Source organism: Podarcis erhardii, assembly GCF_964252035.2.
Source record: "Podarcis erhardii genome assembly, chromosome: 6".
NCBI classification, from domain to species: domain Eukaryota; kingdom Metazoa; phylum Chordata; class Lepidosauria; order Squamata; family Lacertidae; genus Podarcis; species Podarcis erhardii.
Genome location: NC_138510.1, coordinates 60,776,635 through 60,803,235, shown reverse-complemented (window position 1 = coordinate 60,803,235; position 26,601 = coordinate 60,776,635). Strand labels below are relative to the sequence as shown.

The following is a 26,601-nucleotide window of genomic DNA, read 5'->3' as shown; positions in this document are numbered from 1 at the left end:
ATTGCTAGTAATAAAACTCCAAAATGTGTGTTTTAACACAAGAAACTGCTAAGGTTTCCAGATTTCCAGACTAGATTTGTCTCTTGCTCCATGACCTAGATAAATATACTATTACCTTTAAAATATATTTGTTTGTTATGGCAGCTTATTTTTCAATTGATTGTTTTTCCGGTGGCAATTTAATAAAGTTAGTACTCTAAGTTACAGCGAAGTTCAGTTTAACCCATATAAGAATACATTGTCACTATCAACCTTTGATCACCGAGCACTCCTCGGTCTTCATGATGCATGGCATAAGGGATTCTTGAAATGACCTTTGGTTTTGATGAAGCAGGACTGCCAACTTCCTCATCATATATTAGACAGAAGCAAAAATCCTCTTGTAAGCTGGCTCCTTAGCAACATGCACAATTATATAAACTGCTCCTGGCATATTTACTTGAACTCAATGATAAACACATTGAAAAAACATGCACAGAGATAAGGTGCATGGCGGCAGTATTGGGGAGGAAACTGCACTGAATGAAGCATACGTTTGGGTAAATAAGGTGTAATCTGGGCCACACATCAGATTCGTTTATGTGACTGAACTGAACATACTGACTGATTGTACATTATGGCAGGGCCAGCCCAAGACATTTCAGCACTTCAGGCGGGTCCTGAAATGCCACCCTACTTCTTCTGATGTCAAGAAGGAATGGGTGAGGGAAGATCTACATCAGGAAGACCTACATCAGGAACAAGGGCGGGAGAAAGCTGGACATTGGGATCTGCTGTCCCTGTGGATCCTGCCACCTGAGGCCAGTCGTCCCACCTTGCCTACTGGGTGGGCCGGCCCACAGCGGGGAAAGGACCCCATCCTTAGCTGCTCTATGGATAAGTGGCCGTGAACACTTACATACACTCAACTGTACATACCGCGTACAAGGCTTGTACCAACATGGCACGTGCTCAAAGGTTGCTAAAAGAATCGGTGCGCTGTTACGTAAGGGCGCCTGCATTACAGAAATGGGGCATAAGGAAAGCGAGCAGAGGAGGAGGAGGGCTCCACAGTTTGCAGCGGGTGAGGTGTCAGGCTCCGAGCCCCGCGGAGCAAAAGTCTTCTGGCTGCTTCTTCGGGGTGGTGGGAAGCAGCAGCCGCGAACTCCCGCCTGGACTCGAGCTCCCTTCGGCCCCAGAGAAGCGCCGCCATCACCTGAGACGACGGGGCGGCAGGTGAGAGGAAGGGGCAGGCGGAGGGCGAGGCGGGCGGGATGGTGACAGGCGAAGCGACCGACCCTCCAACCGACGACCCGCCCTCCCCCTCTCCGAGCCCGGCCTCCCCTCACTTGCCCAGAGAATGAGGCTGTCGCACAGCGGCTGCTCGCCCGGCTTCCCTTCCATGGCGACGGCGGCGGTTTTCTTCTCCCCTCAGCAGCAGCAGCAGCGCCGCCGCCGCCGCGCTCTTCTGCGGAACGCACAATGCACCAACCTCACTTACGCCCGGAACAATGCGCAAGTTACGTGCCCGGCGGCCGCCGCTTGTGTCACCTGAACCCTGACACCCGCCTCTCCATCTGCCTCGGCCTCGTACCCCGCCCCCTCGGCCAGGGCCCTCCTCTTGGCTGTTTGACGCGCCGGCTGGCCAATCCTGAGCGGGGGGGTGCGGGGGGGGGGTGAACCAAGCCGGCGCTGCGTTGTGGGTTATTTTTTTCCCCCGGGACCGCGTAAGCGAGGCGTTCTGGCCCAATCAAGGTGGCGGCCGCGGAAGGTTGGTAAGCAGCCGCAGCCGGGCGTTGCTATGGCGCCACCTGCAGGAGGAGGGTGGAAAGTGCGCCGAGGAGGATTCCTCTCTGACCCAGTTATGCTGTGGCTGGCGCGCAGGGGGGGGGGGGGGGCGGGGAGCGTATTATTGCATCCATGCGCGCATCCACCGCGCTCCACCCATTGCTGTCATAGCTTAGTGGGACGTCTCTTCTCTTCCTTTCTATGCTCTTGCGCCGTTTCACTTTTTCACCGCCGTCCTTTGGAGGAAATTTTCTCCCCGGGATTCCCCACCAACCAGCTCAGCTGTTCAGGTGCTAATAACGCCAAGGTTGCAGGTTCGATCCCCGCAGGGGACAGCTGCACATTTCTGCATTGCAGGGGGTTCGACTAGATGACCGTCAGGGTCCCTTCCAGCTCTCCGATTCTATGAAACACCCGCGTTCACACGGCAGCCTAGCACCGCCTCAGGCACCCGCCTTCCAAAACTTTGGAAACGTTTCCTGTTCCTGCCTCGAACTGTTTAGTAGTCGCTCCCGCCGCTGCCTGGGTCCTTCGCGGGCAGCTGAGGACTAGAGCATTACAGTTACTGCCTTCATAAGTACCTTAACGACCAAGCAAAGAAACGGGGGTTCTTCCAAACTCATCCATTTGGCTCGATGCTAAACAAAGCAGAAATGAAAAAGGGAGGCTGTCGTGGATGCTTTAGCTGAGATTCTTGCATTGCAGGAGGTGATCCGCGGGGTCCCTTCCAACTCTACAATTCTGCAACTTTATGATGCTATGAAAGAAAAAAAAAGATTGCCGCCAAAGACCGTCTTGCTTTTCACCCTTGCACAGTGTCAAAACAAAACTTAAATCTTAAATTCTTCTTAAATTTTAGTATCTAATCTGAATTTTTAGGAACTCAAAAGCATGCTTATGCACCTGTTAATCATACAGGAGTCTCTCTCCCCCCACACACACACCTCACCCCTGGTTTTAAATGTGCATAAAAAGCAAAGTACCACTACAGTATGATATACAAATCCAGTATCCCGTAAGCATAAAAAATGGAAAGCATTTTTAGTTTCAGTGCCAGAAGAACAAAGGTATGGTTATCTTTTTTCATTTCATTGCTCCTTAGCACCCCTTTCCTTAAGACTTCCAATTCCTTCCATGGGCATAGCCAGGATTTATCTTAGGGGGGCAGGCTTTATGTTTGGGGGTGGGGCAGAACTGAGTTATCTTCAACACAATTGGTAGGTTAGTTAAGTATTTTTATTTATTTACTTGGATGGGGGGGCAGCTACCCCCCTGCACCTGGCTACGCCCATGGTTCCTTGATTCAGATAAATTTACGAGTATTCTCATACAAAATAATGGAGAAATTATAGAGAAGAATTGCAGCTTTCTACATGTGGAATTGGGGGGTTAAGCCCAGATTTCTCAGACTACAAACTAACCTTTAAGGCAAAACACATATTTGATAATGGCAGCCCAGGATCTGTTCACAACATAATTCCCCAGTATGGATCAGCATCTTGTTTCTGAGCAGGAAAGATTGCATTTCTGCAGCTCTCAACAGCTGTCCTGTAAGCTTTACTTTTGACTACACTACATTCACAGTTCTCCCAGCCACTGAAGAAAAATTCACCTCAGTTAATTGCCCTACAGCATCACAGGGACCTCGCTGTCTTATCCTATTCAGCTAGTGATCTTCTTCAATCACACTCATCTGGGGTGGCTGATCTGGGACAGCCTGGGCATGATTTTCAGTTGTGTACCGACTGACAACTTCAATTGATTTCATTATGAGCCGCCGTACACAGTCTAGTCTCAAAAAAGTAGGTCATACAGTTGCTGGAACTAGGCAACCAAAGTGGTCACGGTGATTACAGTGAAAGATGTGAATGCCAATGTTTCACTGGGGCTTAGGGATGTGAGAAAATTAACTGAAAAAAATCAAGTACAGCTTAAGCCAATAGGATAATTCAAAATACAAAATCTTAAAACTGGACAAGGACAAGAAATAGCACCAAGAAACTACTAGAATATGAGAGGCATTAGGAAATGATGTGAACTATTGTGGCATTCCTATAACCCTGAGATTTCCCCATACATGGAATATGTGTACAATGGGCCCAGATTCTGCCCCAGGTGATTCAACACTCTTGTCGCTCTCAGAATTGCTCTTGGGTTTGGTTTCATTTAGTTTTAACATAGGCTGGTCAGGCTATTTTTATTGGCTAATACATGGGTCAGCAAACTAAGGCCCGAGGCCGGATCTGGACCAATTGCCTTCTGGATCTGGCCCGCGGACGGTCTGGGAATCGCCGCGTGGATTGGCGTGGATCTGATTCTGATTGTTAGGGCTGCACCATTCCCCCCCCACACACACACCAGCGGTGCCTCCTCCCTCCCTCCTCCTGGCTTCTCCCTGCCCTGCCTAGAGGAGGAAGGGGGCTGGGCTTTGTTGAGCGCCATTTTAAGCAGCCCCTCTCCGTAGGCAGCCCTTTTGAGCTGCTCATTGTGCTGCCGCCACCACTACCAGCCCCTGCTGCTTGCAAGGCACAGGTAAGCAGTCACCGGGGCTTGTCTGGTGCTGTGGAGAAGGGGGGGGGGAGAGTCGGTGGGGTGTTTTTTTTCCCCAAAATATAGTCCGGCCCCCCCACAAGGTCTGAGAGACAGTAGATCAGCCCCCTCCGGAAAACGTTTGCTGACCCCTGGGCTAATATCACCACACTTAGAATGATGCAATGATGGATCCTAGTCATGAATAATGCTGATGCAACTCTGTGTAAGTCTGCTTGTACACCCAGGTCCTGCTTTCAGGCTTCACATAGGGACCTGGTTGGCCACTGTGAGAACAGGATGGTGGACTAGTGGAGCCTGTTCTAGTTGTGTGTTTTTTTACATTCTTACATTTCTTCATTAGTCAGTTCCACTGGCCATGGGGTTTACACTGAAGCGAGTAAGGCTGTAGAGAAAAACAAAAGCCACCCTGTGGTTGAGTCTGGTAGTGCACTCTTCTTGTAGGAAACCCAAAGGTACATCACTGTGCAGGATTTGCGTGTTGGCTAGAGCTGCAGCATATACTTGCATCTCTTGTAGCACGTTGGCCAACAAGCGGTAGTGGAGACATTTGTGCTTCCTCTGCAGCCTCTCTTAATGGGTCAGAGAAAGTATGAGCCTGTTTCAACTGAGCACAACGAGGAGCACAGGAATGCATCTGTGGCCAGGAACGCAGATCAAGCTGGAGAGCCATTTTCTTCCCTAGTGGGGTGAAGATATTTGTTACTCTAAGCTGTACACCAGGGGTAGGCAACCTAAGGCCCAGGGGCCAGATGCGGCCCAATCACCTTCTCAATCCGGCCCGCGGACGGTCCGGGAATCAGCGTGTTTTTACATGAGTATAATGTGTCCTTTTATTTAAAATTCATCTCTGGGTTATTTGTGGGGCATAGGAATTCATTCATATTCCCCCCCCCCCAAATATAGTCCGGCCCACCACATGGTCTGAGGGACGGTGGACTGGCCCACGGCTTAAAAAGGTTGCTTACGCCTGCTGTACACATTACCATTTACCCTGGCCCCAGTGTTATCCCACCGCTGGTGTTTGAAGCTGAGTACACAAGATGACCGTAAAAATCCGGGACCAAGATGAAAAAAAAAGTTTATACAAGACTAGACTAAATTTATAGACTATCTTAAGGTCCACTGTAAAGACTTAAAAACCATTAGCAGAATTGACATAGCATCTACGAAGTAATGTGAATTAGGGTTATCAATGGACTTGTAACTGAACGGAAAACTAAAGATGTGTAAGGTAATAAAGGGGAGAAATTGGAAACCAGGGGTGGGGTAGGGGGAAGTCTAGAAGGGATGAATAAGTAAGTAAGTTGGATGTTAAATTGTAAAATTATTGAAAATTGAAAATAAAATATGGAAAAAAGAAGCTGAGTACCCATGACATTAGCCACATAAATCCCGTATCCATATGCATTCTGTAGTTTCTTGAGAAATTCTGCTGTTTGATGCATCCGCCCCCCCCCCCGCAACCCAGCTTCTGTCCAATATGAAAACATAAGGCGTCGTTAAGCTGAGGTGCAAAGCTGAATTGCACATGTGCAGGTGACAGTGTCCTTGAATAGGCACAGAGAAACAAATCAGGTAATGTGCATCAGGTGAAGACATCCCCATCCGCTCGCTGGTATGTTCATCAACGTGAAAAAGTGACTTGAAACACAGCAATAAAGATCTTATTGACTGAAATAACTTCAAATGGGCTAAGCTTTCCTGACCAAGATCTCTGTTGTTGTTGTTGTTTAGTCGTTTAGTCGTGTCCGACTCTTCATGACCCCCTGGACCAGAGCATGCCAGGCACTCCTGTCTTCCACTGCCTCCTGCAGTTGGGTCAAACTCATGCTGGTAGCTTCGAGAACACTGTCCAACCATCTCGTCCTCTGTTGTCCCCTTCTCCTTGTGCCCTCCATCTTTCCCAACATCAGGGTCTTTTCCAGGGAGTCTTCTCTTCTCAAGAAGATCCATGAAGATCCCTTCATGGATCACTGCCTCCCCTTCATGGATCACTGCCTTGCCGTGGCGAAGGGGCTTGAATAACTCAGAGAAGTTATGAACTATGCCAAGTAGGGCACCCTAGATGGACAGGTCATAGTGGAGAGTTTTAACCAAACGTGATCCACCTGGAGCAGGAACCGGCAAGCCACTCCAGTATCCCTGCCAAGAAAACTCCATGGACAAAGACAACAGGCATATAAAAAGATCTCTATTAGGATCAAGGTTTTTGGGCAGCGGGCAGGATCTCTGACTTGCTGATTATGTAGAAAGCAAAAGGAGAACTGCAGTCTTACAGTTTTATCCCACTTCATTTATTTGATTCCATTTATGAATTGCTTACCACAAAATATATTGGAAATGATTTCACAGTGTTTTGTAAGGAGGATTATGCGAAATATTGAAGGAAGATTATGAAGAGACATATTAGTTAAAGATAATTAAAAACAATAGGAAAATTAAGAAATGCAGATTAAGTGATTAAGAATGGAAAATCTTCAGAGGTAGACGACGGAAGTCCAAAATATTGTAGAAGATAAGAAATTGTGTTAAATGACTGTTGGAAATGATATGTTAAAAAAAATAATAAAAATATATTTTTAAAAAGAAAATGATTTCACAGTAAAAGAAAAAAACCTTGATAAAAACAATTCCCACACAGAAAAACTATTTCAAATCCAAATTTGATAATGATCTTCACTTGAAAATTATTAAATGCATATAATGCTTAGCATTAAAGAAAATCAGAGAGGCATATAACAAAAGAATAAGACATAAAAAAACAATATAAAACATTTAGGATTAAGTGAATGGCTTTAATCAATACTGTTGGTGCTTCTCTAGTATCAGTAGAGAGGGAGTCTCATCAGGCAGGTGCTGCAACACTGAACACCTTGTTTCTGATGACCTTAGAGTGGTCATCTGGAATATGGGCGTTCAAGTACAGTACCAAGAAAACAAAAACAAAAAATGTATTTTGCATGCCAACAGTAGACGGGACTTGCAAAAGGTATGCATTCTAGAGAAGAGAATGTACAGCATTCCCTTCCCTCCATTTAGAAATGTCAAGCTCTTCCTGTAATTTGTTTTTAGCAAGCCTGTAAGCACGCTTTTATCCCCCCCCCCAATCATCCCTAACCCTCCCTTTTCTTTTTTCTTTCTTTTGCTCTTCAGATTGTAAACAGGATAGATTATATACCTTCCTTACAGGCTGCCATCAATTCTGTTCCAAAAGAGTGTCAGTTTGTTGGGCCCCAAGGGGTGGCACAATCTGTTCCCTCTTTCTTCTGCTTCCAGCAAGTGAGAATATTCTGTGACAGGAGAGCTCGATGAGCAGATGAGCTGAACTGCTGCCGCTGAACTCGCCTCACCTCTCTGCATGGTAATATCTGGCAAAACAGCCTAGTCACCACAGGTAGCTGTATAATTACAGCTTGTTTACTATCAAAACAACATGGAAGACAAAAATCATATTTCTCTTCTATTTCACTACTAACATCAGATTTCTTTTTTAGGTTTCCTTCCCTGGAAAACTTAAAATGAAAGAGACAAGTGCAGCAGTCTGCAGACAAAGGCTGGGGAAACCAGGGTTCAAATCACTGGGTGAACTTGGGTCAGTTACTATTTCACAGTCTTTCTTTGCAGGGTTGTTGTGAGGGTAACAAAGGGGAGGTGGACCATGTTTACTTCCCTGGGCTTTGTGGAGGAAGGGTAGCCTGTAAATGTTATAAATGAAACAAATAACAGGGCGGGTGGTGCTGGTTTCCATTCCAGAGATTTAACTATTTAACTTCTGCTCCATTGCAGTAGTTTTGTGTTAGCCTTATTTCTTAATTATTCTGATAATTGCTTTTCAAAGAGAAAAGTTATCTCCGACTGGTTATAACATTAGCGTTTGTCTTGAATTAGGTAAACGCCTTGAGGAGGTCTCTCAGCTGGTGCCAGATATGGAGATTTTAGTAGCAATGTTTTAATACTGCACAAATGCATAGTTTAACTCGCATATCGCTTACAGCTTGACTTGTGAATGCACAAAACCACAGGTATTCACAAGTTTGCACAACAGTTCTCTGAATCTAGTGTCAAGACAGTGCTTCATCAATTGTGCATTGTATGCAATTATTGCATTTTTTCTGCAAAGCTGTCGTGTGAGAGAGCATGGGGGTGGGGAATGGTCCATGGTTACTCGGTGAGCTTCTTGGCTGAGCAGAGATTTAAACCATGTATCTCCAATCTAAGTACAAAATTCTGAAGACCAGCCCACACCTTAAACCAGAAGAGACCCACCTCTTAGAGCATGTCTAGGATCAACATGTCTGGAACCAAGAGAATCAACATTCCCTGGCAGACAATAAACAAGAACATGTTCTGTGCATCCACCCGTTACATTACCTATGGCTTTCTGTGTGCAGAGTTTGCACCTAATTCTGGTTGGGTACAAGAGCATTTCTTTCACTGACACTAAATTCAAGCAATACTTCCAATGAAAACAAACTTGTGAAATTTTGAGAAAGAGCTGAGGCATATTTATGCTAGCTTAGATTTAAAATGAATGGGATAGATCTTCAGGTGAAGGGACTGAATATATGACAATGCCTGCCTATAACATGCCAGGGAGCAAGGCCAGAACCTTCTCACTAGACACATAACTTTTGTCTGTACATTTGCTCTCCCACTTGCTGTCTGAATTGCCACTGTCCGGTAAGCGTTACATGACATGTGGCTGCTGGTTGTGCAGCCTGGCTAAGTGAGACGCAGAGAAGCCCAATACTTCACGTATCATATTGTGCCGAACTTCCTACTAGTAAGATACATGCATATGGAAATTTACCAGACATGTAGATTATAATATATGACCATCTACAAATGCTTCCCACGTAGAAAAGGGTGCAAAGGGTGACATATCCCTCATTTATTTATTCTACTTCCACCTTGCCCTTCCTCCTGTTTAGGGTGGTTCTGAAATCTGAAAGCTGAAAAGTGGTTATATCAGTTCTTCAGAACCGGCAGTTTAATAGATTCAGAACTGTAATTTTAAACCAAGGTCTACAGAAGCTTTAACCCACTATTATTTTTGGTAAAACTCAAGAAATTAACGGTTGATTCCCAGGGTTGAATACCAATCTGTCCATGATTTGTTGAAGATTTTTGAGGATAATGATTTATAAAACCTTCCCTAGAATCCTAAAGGGTGACAGTGTCATTATTTTAAGTATTTCTAGTTAGATATAAATATCTGAACAAATGTGGTGAATTGGCTGGAAGAGATAATAGCTGCCTTGTGATGTCAATAAAATACATGTGAGTTCCACATGCAGGCTTGGCTGAATAGAACTGCTGACTCACCATAGTTCCTTGTGACTTGGCAGACTGCAAGGCTGAGCTTTATCCCCCTTACTTCTGTTACACATGGGGGCAGTGCAGCCAAGACACTGTAATGCTCTCTGTATTTGGTTCATCAAAGACTCAGTGAGAGTCAGTGGGAGAGAAAAGAACTGGAACCACTTATATAAAAGACAGCAGGTTTTCTTGGCCATGGACATTAGTAGAAGCTCTTCACATGTGATGCAATGCATGTGATAGCCAACCAGCAGATTTAAGTTTGTGTGCCAATCTAGATTAGAAATACCTTGACCTACATTAATGTTCCAATCAAGGGAAGGACAAGTTTGTACTTTTGGCAGCCTCTGGAGTTTAATCACAAGATGCCTGGCTGCCACTTATATGAATGCTTTCCTCTCTCTTCTTCTACAGATTTTTAAATTTACTTTCTGGCAGAAATGGAGTATTTTGTTAGTCACATCCCTGCGTCTTTAAGGAAGCCTACTGACCTGCTGTTGGGGACATTCTAGCCAGCACCACTGACAGATTTGCCTGTGCAATGAATATAGAAGAAGCAAATAATCTGCAGGCTTTTCCGTGTGTGCTTTTAGGATTCCTCAGAGTAGGCTAAGTACCCATTAAAAACTGTCAGCTGTGCTTTTGTAAAAGCTGGTTGTTTTCTACTCATTCAGCCATGTTTAAGTAGTCATTTTAAGCTGCATCAAAGGTTGTGAACGCAAATCCCGGCAGGATGGAAATCATTTAAGAATAATTAATCTGGAACAAACAAGAGGTTTCATTAACAGTTTTAGTATACCAGCCTACCTTGCTAATCCTGAATTTAGATCTGATTGGCTTGTCTTACCTGAAGAGTTTTCATTACTGATGGCAGCTGAATCAATGATATAAGTTATTTATATTTGTAAATAACTTAAATATAAATAAATATATAAATATATAAATATATAAATATATATAAATATACAATATAAATATACTAAAGCTTTCTAATTTAGGAACAAGAAAGACTAAAAGACTAAAAAGTTGCATCTTTTTTAAATGTTTGCAAGCAATATGAGAGATGCTGTCTCACAGAGCCCAGATGTGAGCCAGTTTCCAAAAAGAAAATGGTCCTAAAATGTAAGTGTGGAAGCCTCTCACAGAGTATAAGTCCTGCTCTGCAGAACAGGATATTCCACACTTCACTCTCCTCTCCAGTAATCTTTAGAATGCTCAGTATGGATTTTTCTTTTTAAAAGAAATTATCAGTCCTCATTTTATGCTCCCAGGTCAAGAAAGCAGTCCTTCCAAACCACCTAAAGCAAAATGGCCCCTTTAAAATAACAACTGAATATTTCTTTATTTATTATTTCTGTTCAAATATGAAATGGGAACCTGCCAGAAAATGTTGCTGTGTTTATTTTGTTCCTATGTTTGGTTACATCTCCACATTTTAAAAGTACAAACGAAGACACAAAAATGTTTTTATTTTAATCATTGCTTTTAAACGTATAATTTGCATGTGTATTCACCCTACAAGACATTTTGAATGTATCTAGTATTGTTTCTAGCAACATATATTTAAGCACTTATTGGATGATACTGAATGATACCCACCAGCAGAATGGAAACTGTGGACTGTGGAACAAACCAATTCCCTCTCCCCTGTGGCCCCACCCCTGCAAAACTGATCCAGAAGGTTGGGGGACTCTCAGGAATACATATATATAGAGAGAGAGAGTGTGTTTGAAGAGGTGGCAAACACAGTGCAGAATGCTTTCAGGATGAGAGTGAAAACGATCAAATCAAGGAAATTTCCAGGAGATTGTCTTATAACTTTTAAGGACAGAGAAATGATAAATTTGATACTTCAGAAAAACAGAGAAAAAAGATTATGCATTGATGGAAGTTACATGATCATTTTAAAGACATCCCAATCAGATTGTTGAAGCGAAGAGACCCATATAAGCCCCTGGTACAAATCCTTAAGAATAATAACATTGAATCTAGATGGGAATATCCTGAAGGGATTTCCTTTGTTTACAAAAGTAAGAGACACAGGCTGACCAGTCCAGAGGAGATAGGTAAATTTCAGAGAAAATACAAGGAATTAACAACAGAAGAAGAAGTGAAAGGTGCAGTAGGAGGAATTGGAGCCACAGGCGGGACGGATTCAGATGAAAAGGAGGAGAAGAAGGGAGAAAAGGCAGACGAGGAATGGGAAGAAGTAGTAGATGAATTATAGAAAAATAAATTTAAAAATTTTTTAATCAGGAAACATCATGGCGTTAAAATTATGGAATTGGAATATTAATGGGATGAATGAAAGGAGTAAACAGAACAAAGTGGAACAATATTTGAAAAAGAAAAATTTGGATATTATCTGTCTACAAGAAACACATGTGGCAAGAAGACATAGAAAAATTTTGATTAATAAAAGACTTGGAAATGAATTTATATCTTCAGATAAAGAGAAGAAAAGAGGAGTTGTTTTGTATATAAAAAGTAAAATTGAAGCTCAGCAAATTTTCAAAGATGAAGAAGGGAGACTCATTGCTGTTCAGATTATCTGGCAAGGCGAAAAATTAATAATTGTCGGGATCTATGCACCTAACGGAAATAAGACTGATTTTTACAAAAATTTGGAAGAAAGGTTGTTAGAATATATGGACCAAAAGATAATTGTGATGGGAGATATGAACGGTGTAGTTTCAACAGAAATGGACAGACTAAGATAAAGGGACTAAAGAAGGCAAACTACCCAACACCTTTTTTGAAATGTCAAGAAATTGTAACCTGATTGATATTTGGAGACTGAGACATCCACTTGAGAAACAGTTTACATTTTATTCAGAACCAAATCAGTCAATGTCGAGAATCGATCAAATTTGGATTTCTAATGAATTAACTCCAAGAATCCTTCAAATTGAAATCCAACCAAGAGTAATTTCAGATCACAGAATGATTAAATTGGAGATGAAAGGTTTTGAAGAAAGAACATTTAGATGGAGAATGAATGATTATCTCTTTGACGACCAAAAAATTGTACAAGATGCGAAAAATAAGCTGACAGAATACTTTGTGGACAATTGTAACAAAGGGACGAAGATGAGTACAGTTTGGGATGCAAGCAAGGCAGTGATGAGAGGTTTTTTTATACAACAGAATTCAATCAAAAAGAACAGAGAGAAAGAAAAAAAGAAATTTTAAAACAGATAATGGACAATGAGCAAAAATTAATTAAAAAACCAAACAATTCAAAAATCAAACAAAGTATCAAGGTTTTGCAAACACAATTTGCTATGATGATAAATAAAGAGGTGGAGTGGAATATTAAAAAGTTAAGACAAAGAAATTTTGAATTCGCTAATAAATCTGGTAAATGGCTTGCCTGGCAAATTAAGAAAAGAAAAGAACAAAGCACAATCAATAAAATCACGGTGGAAGGAGAAGAGATAAATAATCCGAATGGTATTAGAAAAGGATTCCTGGATTTTTATGGACAATTGTACAGAAGGAAAGAAAAGAACAATATGAGGAAAATAGAGAGATTTTTAAAAGAAAAAGAGGTGCAAAAGATCCCGACAGAAAAGAAAGACAGACTGAACACCCCAATTGATAACGAAGAGATAAAAGAGATTATAAAAGAGCTGAAAAAAGGGAAGGCCCCGGGACCAGATGGATTTACCGCAAGTTACTATAAAGAGCTGAGACACACCCTGCCGGTACCATTGAGAGAAGTTATGAATAATATTTTGAAAGAAAGAGACATACCAGAGACTTGGAAAGAAGCTTTTATAACCTTTATTTCAAAGCAAGATGCGGATTTAACACAAGTAAAGAATTACAGGCCAATTTCATTGTTGAATACAGATTATAAAATCTTTGCAGGAATAATGGCGAAAAGACTGAAAAAGGTACTACAAGAAATCATTCATGAAGATCAAGCAGGTTTCCTTCCAGGCAGGCAGATGAAAGACAATGTTAGGAATATAATCAATATTTTGGAATATCTGACAGCCAGGAATGAGAAACAAGCAATTTTGATGTTTGTGGATGCCGAAAAGGCATTCGATAACATATCATGGGATTTCATGTTAAAAAATTTAGAACATATGGCAATTTATACGGAACAAAGAGCAAAATTGATTGTGAACAATGTAATTACGGAAGAGGTGAAAATATCGAAAGGTACAAGACAGGGATGTCCGCTCTCACCACTCTTGTTCATACTGGTTCTGGAAGTCTTTCTTAATTCAATTAGGAAAAATGAGAAAATAAAAGGGGTGACAGTAGGTCAGAATGAATATAAAGTGAAAGCCTTTGCAGATGACTTGGTAATAATGATGGAGGATCTGATGAAGAGTGTAACTGAAGTGTTAGAAGAAATTGAACAATTTGGTAAAGTGGCAGGATTTATACTAAATAGGAAAAAAACTAAAATTATAGTAAAAAAATATGGATCTAACCACGGCAGAAGCAATGCAACAACAAATAGGCATTGAAGTAGCGAAAAAAGTAAAATACTTGGGAATATGGCTAACCCCCCAAAATATTGATTTGTTTCAGAACAAATAGTGGAACGGAATTAAGAAAGATTTGGAGGTGTGGGGAAGGTTGAAACTATCCTTTTGGGGTAGAATCTCAACAATTAAGATGTGTGTACTCCCAAAGATGTTATTTTTATTTCAGACGATCCCGATACTTAAAGGGACAATGATTTTTAAAGAGTGGCAAAGAGTGATTTCAAGATATATCTGGCAGGGCAAAAAGCCAAGAATTCAATATAAGTTATTAACAGATGCAAAAGAAAGAGGAGGCTTTGCTCTGCCAGACTTGAAACTTTATTATGAAGCATCATGTCTCTGTTGGTTAAAAGAATGGATAAAACTAAAGAATACAAAATTGTTGGATTTAGAAGGATTTGATAACAGATTTGGGTGGCACGCATATTTATGGTTGGAGAAGAGGAAGAGTCATAAAGCTTTTGAAAACCACATCTTCCGAAGATCGTTAATTGAAGTATGGGATAGATATAAAAGTTTACTGGAATCAGGAGTTCCAAACTGGTTGTCCCCACTAGAGGTTATTAGTGTTACAAAAACTAATATGAGAGGGAATTGGATTACATATGGAGAATTGGTGGTTAAAGAAGGAGAGAAATGGAAAATGAAGCCATATGAACAAGTAAAAGAAAATGTATTCGATTGGTTGCACTACTATGAGATAAATGATATGTTTAAAAAAGATGTGAAAGAGAAGGGTTATATAGAAAAAGATTCAAAATTCCAAACAGAAATAGTAAATAATGATTGTAAGGTAATCTCAAAAATGTACAAAATGTTATTGGAATGGTATACGATGGACGAGGAAGTTAAGTCGGTAATGATTCACTGGGCCAGAGATTTTGGTTATAATATATATTTTAAAGATTGGGTTAAAGTATGGAATGATAACTTGAAGTTTACAGCATGTACCACCTTAAAGGAAAATGTTATGAAAATGGTATATAGATGGTACATTACACCAGTTAAATTAGCAAAAATGTTTAAAACTTGTAACCAGTGCTGGAAATGTAAAGAGAAAGAAGGAACATTTTTTCACATGTGGTGGGAATGTAAGAAAGTGAAGGGGTTCTGGGAGATGATATATAATGAGTTAAAGAAGATGTTGAAATATAATTTTGTAAAGAAACCAGAAGCCTTTCTTTTAGGAATAACAAGAAATGAAATAAATAGAAAGGACCATAAACTTTTTCAGTATGCAACCAGTGGCGTAGCGTGGGTTGTCAGCACCCGGGGCAAGGCAAGTAATTTGCGCCCCCCAACCCGTGGATTTGCGCCCCCTAACCCGTGGATTTGCCCTAACCCCAGATGTTGCGCCCGGTGCGGCCGGCCCCCCCTGCACCCCCCACGCTACGCCACTGTATGCAACAACTGCAGCGAGAATATTAATGGCCCAAAAATGGAAGCAGGAAGAACTACTGACTCTTGAGGAATGGAGAATGAAGTTAACAGACTATGCAGAACTGGACAAACTAACTGGAAAAATAAGATACCAACGAGATCACAAGTTCATTGAGGACTGGGGAAAATTTTCTGAGTATTTAAGAGTGTATGTGATGAGCAAACAACACTAGTGGGTTTTAAAGAAGCTTTGTGAAAGAATAAGGAATGTTGCAAAAATGCAAATATGTTGGTAAAGGTATATTAAAAGGCGATATCAATTTTGGAGAATGCGGAGATAATAAATTTAAATACGGATGATTGTCAGAGAAGCTGAGGGAAGTCCAAAAGATGAAAATATGTTAATTGGGAAATTGTTAATTGGAGATATTTGTGTAAAACTTAATAAAAATTTATTTTTTAAAAAAAGAGAGAGAGAGAGTTACAAGCTTAATTCATTCTGGAGGTACGTTCTTAACCTGAGGTACCACTTTAGCTAATGGGGCCTCCCGCTGCCGCCGGCACATGATTTCTGTTCTCATCCTGAGGTAAAGTTCTTAACCCAAGGTACTACTTGCGGGTTAGCGGAGTCTGTAACCTGAAGTGTTTGTAACCTGGTGTTTGTAACCCGAGGTACCACTGTGTGTGTGTGTGTGTGTGTATTACTGTGTGTAACACTTCAAAAATGCAGACATGCATAGTTCATTTATGCATATAATGTTGTATATTTACTTTAAAAATCTTCAAAAGCTTTTCGGATTATTTACTTATAAAAATACAGTGGTCTTGGTTTTCGAACAAAATCTATTTCAGAAATCCGTTGCGAGTTCCGAAATGTTGGAAAACCAAAAGCTGAAAGCGGAAGCCTCAAAACGGAAGCCTCAAAACGGAAAACTCAAAACAGAAGCCGCGTTTCCTGTTCAACTTCCGATGCGCATTCGAAAACCAAGGAACTTACTTCTGGGTTTTCGGTGTTTGAGTTCCGAAACATTTGACTATGGAGGCGTTCGAAAACTGAGGTACCACTGTATGTATAAAACACTATTCATACAAAATATCAAGATCCATTTACAACAATATGTCAAATTGTACAATAAAAGCATATAAAATTCTGATTAAGGCTCTGTTTACCCACCAAAGGAAATGGTATACTTTCCTAATCTAAATTCATTCCCCCAGATGCAACACTCCAATGGAGGGGAGAAACTGTAGGTACACATCCCATGGTGCATACATTGCCTTTGGGGGGGGGATGGGTAGCTTCTCTTGTCCTCAGAGCTTTGTATATACATGATGCTTTGAGTTTGATTGCTCCCAAGCAAATAATTATTGTACCAATGGTGTCAGATGGTTTTCAAGCTAGCACATTTTGACCTGTCAAGATCTAGCAGTAGCGCAAATGATTAACTTCTAAAGAAAATCATCTACATAGGTTAGGGGTGTGTGTGTGTGAAATGCAACAGTCTGGTCAAATGCAAAGTGCTCTGTTTCTGCTGGAACTGTGCCTCGGCATGTGTACACACAATTTAATCATGCTCTTTTTCTCGTGCACCCGCTATCTATGCTTTTCTATTTTAAGGCAGTTTTTGTGTGTTTACACTTTCTATTTATAGATGCATTTCTATTTTGGTACTTGGAAGCTTTTTTTAAAGGACCAGACCAAGGTCTGAGTTTGGCCGATTAAACACCATCTGTAGCTTACTTCCACTGACTTCTCCAAATTCCCACGCAACTCTTGGTATTTCGAATCCCTCCTTTGCACTGAAGCTTTGTAGTCACCCAATCGTCAGATCTGCTTTATCACTGTGATGATACACCATTAAAGAAACTGTACAGGGGCCTCAAAAGGAAATGCCAGGGGCTCTTCTGCTTGGATAAAGGGGTAAAGGGGACCCCTGACCATTAGGTCCAGTCGTGACTGACCCTGGGGTTGCAGCGCTCATCTCGCTTTACTGGCCGAGGGAGCTGGCGTAATAAGCCGCTTCTGGTGTACCAGAGCAGCACACGGAAACACAGTTTACCTTCCCGCTGGAGTGGTACCTATTTATCTACTTGCACTTTGACGTACTTTCGAACTGCTAGGTTGGCAAAAGCAGGGACCGGGCAACGGGAGCTCACCCCGTCGCGGGGATTCGAACCTCTGACCTTCTGATCGGCAAGTCCTAGGCTCTGTGGTTTAACCCATAGTGCCACCCGCGTCCCTCTGCTTGGATAGTTTGGTGTAAAGTGGTGGAATGTCAGCTTTGCACCAACCCTGCTCTGTTGCCTCTCTATTGTATTTTGTTTCCTAGTAAGAGTTGAATCTAATGGGTGGTATTCAACTAAGAGCAGAACTAATAAATTAAGGGACCTACCTGAATCATGTTTATTAATTTTGGGGGGAGGAGATTCATTGAATGAGCCCCACCAGTGGGAACCTGCACAAAGGCTTCTGCTAGCCCAATGGAGCTTTCCCTCACTCTCTGTCCCCTGCGCGCGCGCGCACACACACACACACACACACACACAAACAGGCTCATGGGAGTTTGCAGAACCCCCAGAAGAGCATGCAGGGTGAGTAAAGAGCTGATTGTTTCATCAGACAAGTAGGAATGCTTGTGCTTATGGAGGGATCTGCTTAGCGGTATGTTGAATTCCTACCAGTAGACCTGCTCCAAGTGAAACTTGGTAGTCTGCCACTCAAATATTCCAGAATATGGCACGTAAAGCAATCCCATCAGCACAGTGTTGGAATTACATTAGCATTTCATATTTCTGTGCCACACTGCCTCTATTTTTTGAAGGCAACTGCAAGAAGTCTACTCGGGCATGCCTTTCCTGGACATCAGTGCTATAAGTTCTTGAATGGAGTTTGTTTGCTAAATTTAGAGTCAGGAATAGTTTCCTCTCTCCCAAGTCAAAGTTAACTGGCTTGGTATGTTTCATTCTTGCCCTTTCATTGACAGCTGGTGTCATGGTTTGCTCCTGCATAAGAAATAGGTTAATAGTTGTTCTAAAAGCCAAGCTTTCATACTCTTGCAAACTATTAGGCCTGCCCATGCATGCAAATAGTCAACGTTCTCCATTTACACTTCTAACAATGGAACAAGATCATGTGCCTAGGGAGAAGCATCTTCTCAATACAAACCCAGAATTCCTTTAAAGCTTTATTATGGAAATTCTTCAATTTTACCCTTTACTAAAACAGCAGGACCAAGCACAATTATTACACCTGTTTGCAGTAGGAAACAGAACGACAACACAAGCTAGAATAATATATCTTTGGGCTCGTCTACAGTTCTGTTTGTCCCATGACTAGAACACTCAGGTCTGAGCGGGTTTCCCCCTTGCTCTGTTCTTTCCCAGGGAAAACCCACCATTTTGTGTCAAATCAGAGCAAATGTCAATGCAGAGAAAACCCGAACTGCCGTTTGCTCCAATTGAGTGCTAAAGAGCAGTTTTCTCCAGGGACAAGCAGCAGGGCAAGAGGAAATGTGGATGAGACCTTGGTTATGTACTCACTTTTATGCCTTGCTCAACTTATTGTTGCTTACCCTTTCCACCCAACTTTTTCTTACATGATATTTAACACAGAATATTAGATCCAATCATTTTGAAGCATATTGGAACATAACTCTGTATAACTGATGACAAAAGTCAGTTACAGAAGTTCAAATAGTGTCCAATTCATGAGAAAATTGGGGGAGGAAAGTATGGTCTATGGAAAAACCCCACCTTCTATTCTTTTGCACTTTTCCATGTCAGCTAGCAGCCATTGTTTCCCTGGTCTACTGCACATAAATCTAAGCTCACATAATCTGGAGCATCTGGTGCCAGGATTAGTCCATGGGCCAACTTTAGGCCGTATATTATAAGAACTGAGCTCAGTGATACTACTGTTAGCTGGATTGCTTAGGGTTAAAATTTCCTGCTGTGTTAAAACATGATTTTTTTTGTCTAACTATTAGCAAGCAAAGATCAAAGGAATTCATGCTGATCACATCTAGTACTTTATAATCCACATCTTCCTATCCCCACTTAGCCTTGCATATTAATACAGTACTGCCTGATAAAACTTTTGTATGAGTACTATTTCCCTCCTCACTCCTAACTAGCCTTTATAGCTTTATTAAAGTGCATTTCAGCTTTCTTGGCTGACTCATTTTACTGCTTTACTTTTACTAATTTCTTATCTGTACCGGTAATAGCGTGCTTCAATCGCTTCACCATCAAATATGTGGAATGTGTCCTTAAGAATCCTCATAGCTGAAAATAGTTATTTCTTGAGATCTTGTCATTTTGCTAGAGACACTCACGGCATTAAGGAAAAGGCTCTTCTTTCTGTAAAATCCCTCTCTTAGCAAATCTGGAAAGAGATGGTTCCCTCCACTAGTATTTAGAAACCCTGGCAAAACCTTGACATTAGTGAAGCCAATTAATAATTAACTGGAATGAATGGCCTGCTTTAATGGAGTGTGGGCTGAGACTCTGCTTCACAACACACTGCTGTCAGCCAAGCGCAGAGAGGAAGCCACAGGCTTTTAAAGAGGCTTCGGATGAAGTGAGGATGGTGCATGGTTCACTGTACAAATCTTCTGAGATCAGGTAAGATACTCTGATGGGTGGGCTGGAATGTGATTTTTGTAGGATCATAAATAAGTCACATTAAAAACACGGCAGTAGATTTAAACTGGAAATAATAATAATATTTCCACCTCTTTTGACTCACCAGAATGCTTTTTCACTGTTTCCATGTTAGCCTTATATTAGTTATTATAGTCATTAATCACTAGTGCATGAACTGATGCATTAAAACAAAACAATAAAATCAACAGAATTCTCTTCATTTGTCAAACTAAAGCAAGAAAGCATTGTACAAAGCAGCATGATGATGTAATCATTTTGCTAAAACTAAACTACTATACAAAGGGTGTCACCATAGCTGTCAACCTTCCCTTTTTTTGCAGGAAATTCCCTTATTCCAGCGCCGTTTCCTGCTGCTATCTCAGATTGTTAGATATCCCGTAGACTGTCCCCGGGACAGGTGAGGCTGCTGATCCCTTATTTTCAAATCTGAAAGTTGGCAGCTATAAGTGGTATCCAGCGGTGGTTTTGTGCTAGCAGATGGCACTTCCATTCAGAGAAGGTAGAGCACGTGATTTTTGCAGTTTTGCCCCTATCTATTGTAGCCTTTTGCATCATAGCCCATACTGTCCTGGCGAGTGGGATGTCCCTCAACCCTAAGTACCTTTCCAGGGCACACAGAGGGTTGCAGCCAATGGGGGAGGCTGTGGGCAACAACCAATGGGGGAGGCTGGCAGCAACTGTGCCACCATGGAGGAGCCACCTTCTTCTACTAAAGAATAGTTAATTTATCTCTGACCAATTTTCCAAAAGGAATTGTCTAAGTGACATGGAGGAGACCTTGGGGGGCTCAGTCTCTCGATGAAAAAGCCAAAGTTTTCTCACTGCCAAGAAAAAAATCATCAGAGGTGGAATTTCCAATATGCCTCAAGTCCAAATGTGAGGGTTGACTTCTTAAAACCTTGAGGTCTTGTTCTGAGGGCCCTTACCTTTTGAAGAGAGGCGGGCAGCACTGGCTACAGAGGAACTTACGTCACAGAACAAATTGGCAAGTGACAGTGCATTCACTGCAAGGTTAACATGAGATTCCTTTCCCCAACATGTAGCAGTATTTTAATAGTTAAAGGGTGTACTGATACTGACCCTTCTTTAGTGGTTTTAACTGTAGGAATAGTTTGTGATACTGTATTTTTTATTTTATTTTATTTTAGTACATTTTTATGCTCAAAAGGCTGTGGAATCTTGTTTTAAACAAACATTTGCCTGCCAGTTCGATCAAATGGCAAATTCACCATTTAGGCAAAACATAATCCACTTTCCTCCCTAAAACTCTTTTCTGTTTTATTATTAACAGAAACCATTAGCTAGAATTTAAATGAACAAGCCGAATTAATTAAACACATGTGTTATTGCGATATCCAGAGAAAAGCAGCTAACTGGCGGTGGGGAGATATTAGCGTTGGGTTTTAATATTAGAGCCCTGCATGCAGCTGCAGGGAGGTTTAAATATAAGAATTCAAGAAGCATACACATGCGTAAATGAAACTCTATCTCTTGTGCGATGCTCGTTTCTTTTTATAACCTTTTTGAGATGCTGGACTTAGTTCAAGATAAACAGTGGGCAGCTCTGTTGCTTTTTTAAAAAATCAACAGTCACTTAAACTACAAATGGGGTCTCAGGTCAAAGATAAGGAAGCAGCTTCTTTTGACCTGTGTGTGCTGACTGGGGGCTCCGAATATCCACAGACTCTTGTAATTTTGAAATATGTTCAGGGCTGCAGGCTCTGCTGGGATTCAGTCTGGACATTGCTTCATTACAAATTGAAGAGATGTTTTACCTGATGACCTTCACTTTGATTGAGACAAAAAATTCTGGTTAACCATGCCAAGGGGATAAATGCTAAAAAGCAAAAAAGAGAGGAAAAACCCTTGAGGTGTTTCCTAATTTTTAGACACATACACACACAGCTTGTGCCTAGTTTAAGCAAAACTTAATGGCTGCAATTTAGTGGAGACTATGCTGAAATACATGTTTTACGGATTCCGGAGAAAACGGGGGATTGTTATTACTTTCAAAACTGCCCACTTAAATGTTTATTTTGCATTGTCGGTACCTAAACAAGAACTTGACAATAATATGCACTCATAGAGCTCCAGGCAACTGTGAGCTTCCCCATTCACTTTAGTGGATGGGACAGCTCCATGTGCGCTGGAAGACTGTGCATGTGGGATGCCTGCCCCTTGCCATTGGAATGAATGGGGAAATGCTCCCCAATAGGAAAGCTCTGTATGCTTACTGGAGCCTCTGGTTTTAAGAGATCACTGGATTTATCAGCACCAGTTTAATATGATTTAAGGCAACAATATAACAGTGTTAACGATCATTAAGGCACAATGTGATACCTTTTATGACACTTGTGGGCTTGTCTGCATTACATATTTACTGAGGGTGACTTAATTAGCATCTGACTAAAACACCTAGGCTGAAGGCATATGGGAACAGATAAAGGTATTACCTGAAGCAATGCTTGTACAGTTTAAATCTAAAGGACAAATAATTTGGGGGGGGGGTAAGGAAGGAAGAGGAGAAAGCATCACACTATTAAAACTGAGGAAAATCTTCTTTTGGGGCGGCATGGATTGGCAGGCTGCCATAGAAATTTGATATGTTTACTTGTTCTATGTATCTTTACTCAGTTTCTCTCTACGGAATATTACCCCATCTAAAGTTTTATAAACAATTTTTTTTTTTAAAAAAAACACCTTTTTACAGATTTCTTCATTTAAGTCAAGAGATGAGTCTGCTGGAAAAGAGTTTCCCCCATTTGTCCACGAGAAACCACTTAGTAAGTTTACTGATCTGCAACTCTTTAAAATACAGTATGAAAAACACAAAAGAAGTTTGATATGTGCCAGGGTCACGGGTGTCAGTAAAGCTTTTCAGACTTCCCCTACTCTCTGCAACAGCTGGATTTTCTTGGTCCAGGTTCTTCGCAACCTAATTAGAAACATACTCCATTTCCTACTTTCGTAAGATATGAAACAAAAAGCAGGATTACTTTTCAAAACAGAGGCTTGACACATGATATGCTGAATTTATAGGAACAGAATGACTTCATTAATCAGGTTTTCCTGTCTTGACAGCATATGGACTTGCCACACAACAAAAGCTTTTTTGTTTTTTTGGTATTCTGACATAGGGTAGCCATGTGTCCTACTTTAGAGAGGAATCATGGAGTTGGAAGGGACCCTGAGGATCATCTAGTTCAACCCCCTGCAATACAGGAATATGCAGCTGTCCCATACGGGGATCAAACCTGTAACCTTGGTGTTATCAGCACCACACTTTAACCAACTGAAGTATCCAGGCATGCAGGATTCCTCTGTTTGAAGGGCTATCTAGTACAGGCATCTTCAACCTTGGCTCTCCAGATGTTTTGAGACTACAATTCCCATCATCCCTGACCACTGGTCCTGCTAGCTACGGATCATGGGTGTTGTAGGCCAAAAGCATCTGGAGGGCCGAGACTGAGGAAGCCTGGTCTAGTCTAAGCCTGCTTCAAAGAGAAAGAGCTATATGGAGGGAGAGTAGGGGCCTGGAAGTTGCTCACTAACTGTTTTTAACGCCTGGACAGAAAACTCAGCAGGCACATAGGTCACCCGGTCACAGTCTTCCCCCTTTATAACGAGATGTATTGTATTTCTATTTAAATTAAAGCAGTTCTAGGTTTGCATCCTCACATAAAAATTTGCACCTGCGAATTTTATGCACATTGGAGCCTTTTTTTGTTAACATGTGGACATCTTATTTTAGGTAAGAGGTTTACAGAGGAAACCTACAGGGATGGGGAACCTGTGGCCCTCCATTTGTTGCTAAAATACAACTCCATCCATCCCGGACCATTAGCCATGCTATCTGCGGCTGATGGGAGTGGGCAGCTGGAAGACCCACTGCTTCCCCATTCCTGGCCTGAGTTGCTGAGTTGCACAAAAGTTGTAAATAAAGAACAAGATAGTGATTGTTTGTGCAAGGCAATTTTAGTTCTCCAGAGGTGTTTTTTTTAAAGACAATTTATGAATCAACTGGAGTTTACATCTCTATCTCTTATCTCTCTAAAAACATATCCACACTGAGTAAAGTATTCCCTTTAAAAAAACATATTTCTTTCTCTTTTTCAATAGGAATCTCTTAGACAGTGGCAGCGATGTTACCACAGTGAGGTAAACTGCCCAATCTGCCTCCAGGCTACTACTTGCCCCGTAGAAACCAACTGTGGACATTTATTTTGTGGTAAGTAAATAGGATCATTATTTTCCCCACACATATATTCATTTTATAAACATATAGCTGCCTTCACATTGCACATAACTATAAAAGGAGAAGGGCATATAAAAGACAATGGATTGGCTCCAGACTCAGGTTGCAATCTTATCCACACTTACCACTGAGTAAGAGACCCTTTGAACTCAGCAAGACTTGTTTCTGAGTAAGCAGCCATGGGACTGCACTGTATATTACTTGAACTTAGTTCCAACTGAAATAAAAACTTAAGTACAACTGATTTCAACAGGAGCCAAGTTCAACTAATTTAGTCTACATCCATTTCAGTCTTGTTTATTTGCCTGATTCTACATATCTTTTCTGCAGACAGGCTTTAAAGAAAAAAATGTAGACGAGACAGTAGGAAATTTCCCACTAAATAAATTAATTCAAATGGATTAATTTGATCCCACTTAATAAATACTGCTTTCTTTGCTGTAAAAATATATATTTAACTAAATAAGGTTTTCAATATTTTGATTACTAACAGGACGGTAAGACCCAGTCCTCCTGCAGGTCCCCATACAGAATTGATATTTCCCTTGCAGACAAAAAAACCAAACCGCACCTAGAGATACTGTTCCACCTACAGACGTCTCTTCCACTTAACGCTCAAAGCTTGCCCAATGGCTTACACATCCAGGTATGAAACGACACAAGCTACATTTCCCCCCACTACATCTGGTCCTCTTTATCCTAGCCAAGGAAAGAGAGGCTCTTCAGAGAAAGAGAGAAAGAGAGGGAGAGGGAGAGAACTGACAGGCCCTGCCTTCATTTCTCTAAAGTTAAGGAATTACTTTCACTGGTGAATGATCCAGTTCTGAAAAATGCTTTTGCTAACCTTGATGTCCGGTGTGATTACACACATAACAGTTTTTGTCCTTTATATTTAAATAAGATGCAGCAACAACTTCCCTTCATCCATTGCTATAGTACCTACTAATGATGCATTAAGAAGTTCTATGATAGCCAGGAAGTCTTGTTGACAATAAACAGGAATCGGATACTTCTGAGCCCCTGAGTATCAGCTCTGTACTTAGTAGCTCCAATGGAGTTGACGGCATTGGCAAAATGCCAAAAGAAACAGCAGCTATAGCAAAATAGAACGAAAGCAACTTGCAGTCAAAACCATTATTCTAACCTAATAGCAAGTTTTTGAATTGAGGGCCCAGTAACTCAAAACGACGTATTATTAGTTGGGAAACTGATACAGTGGTGCCTCGCAAGACGAAATTAATTCGTTCCGCAAGTTTTTTCTTCTTGCGAGTTTTTTGTCTTGCGAAGCACGGTTTCCCATAGGAATGCATTGAAAATCAATTAATGCGTTCCTATGGAGACCGCTTGCCAGGTTGGCGGTGCGGAGAAAGGCTTTTCTCCCCACCGCAAGCCTTCAGGACAGGTACGGGAACAGAGGGGAAGGCGCGCAGCGCTTCTCCTCTGTTCCCGGGGCTTGCGGTGGGAGGAGGGTTTTTCCTCCCCACCGCCAACATTCAGAAGAGCATTCTGAAAGTTGGCGGTGGGAAGGAAAACCCTCCTCCCACCGCAAGTCTTCAGGACAGCCATCCGAAGGCTGGCGTGGGGAGAAGGTCTCTCCGCCCCACCGCCAGCCTTCGGAGCAGCCATCCCAAGGCTGGCGCGGGGAGAAGGTCTCTCTGCCCCACCGCCAGCCTTCGGAGCAGCCATCCCAAGGCTGGCGCGGGGAGAAGGTCTCTCCACCCCACCGCCAGCCTTCGGAGCAGCCTTCCGAAGGCTGGCGGCAGGAGGAGGTCTCTCCGCCCCACCGCCAGCCTTCGGAGCAGCCATCCCAAGGCTGGCAGTGGGAGGAGGTCTCTCCACCCCACCGTCTCTCCGCCCCACCGCCAGCCTTCGGAGCAGCCTTCCAAAGGCTGGCGGTGGGAAGAGGTCTCTCCGCCCCACCGTCTCTCCGCCCCACCACCAGCCTTCGGAGCAGCCATCCCAAGGCTGGCGCGGGGAGAAGGTCTCTCCGCCCCACCGCCAGCCTTCGGAGCAGCCATCCCAAGGCTGGCGGCGGGAGGAGGTCTCTCCGCCCCACCGCCAGCCTTCGGAGCAGCCTTCCGAAGGCTGGCGGTGGGAAGAGGTCTCTCCGCCCCACCGTCTCTCCGCCCCACCGCCAGCCTTCGGAGGAGCCTT

At 42.1% G+C, this 26,601-nt stretch overlaps 2 protein-coding genes across 7 annotated transcripts in view; one reads left to right on the top strand and one right to left on the bottom strand.

Annotated features, from left to right (window-relative positions):
- The window catches only part of HOOK1 (hook microtubule tethering protein 1), a 31,492-nt gene extending 30,014 nt beyond the window's left edge, over window positions 1–1,478 (bottom strand). Inside the window, exon 1 of one of the 2 annotated variants that reach the window (XM_081867186.1) lies at window positions 1,333–1,478. In XM_081867186.1, coding sequence (XP_081723312.1) covers window positions 1,333–1,383 — 51 coding nt within the window. In that variant the 5' untranslated portion in view covers window positions 1,384–1,478. Of the gene's footprint in view, window positions 1–918; window positions 1,061–1,332 lie in introns of those variants that run through there. The other variant, XM_081867187.1, reaches the window with a different exon arrangement.
- LOC309344643 (E3 ubiquitin-protein ligase RNF170-like) overlaps window positions 1,148–26,601 on the top strand; it is a 36,616-nt gene continuing 11,162 nt past the window's right edge. The window contains exons 1-4 of one of the 5 annotated variants that reach the window (XM_081867267.1): window positions 1,148–1,215; window positions 16,380–16,585; window positions 22,903–22,975; window positions 24,312–24,420. In XM_081867267.1, the coding sequence (XP_081723393.1) occupies window positions 16,401–16,585; window positions 22,903–22,975; window positions 24,312–24,420 (367 nt within the window). In that variant the 5' untranslated portion in view covers window positions 1,148–1,215; window positions 16,380–16,400. Of the gene's footprint in view, window positions 1,216–1,668; window positions 1,755–7,814; window positions 7,913–16,379; window positions 16,586–18,418; window positions 20,151–22,902; window positions 22,976–24,311; window positions 24,421–26,601 lie in introns of those variants that run through there. The other 4 variants (XM_081867269.1, XM_081867270.1, XM_081867271.1 and 1 more) reach the window with 4 other exon arrangements.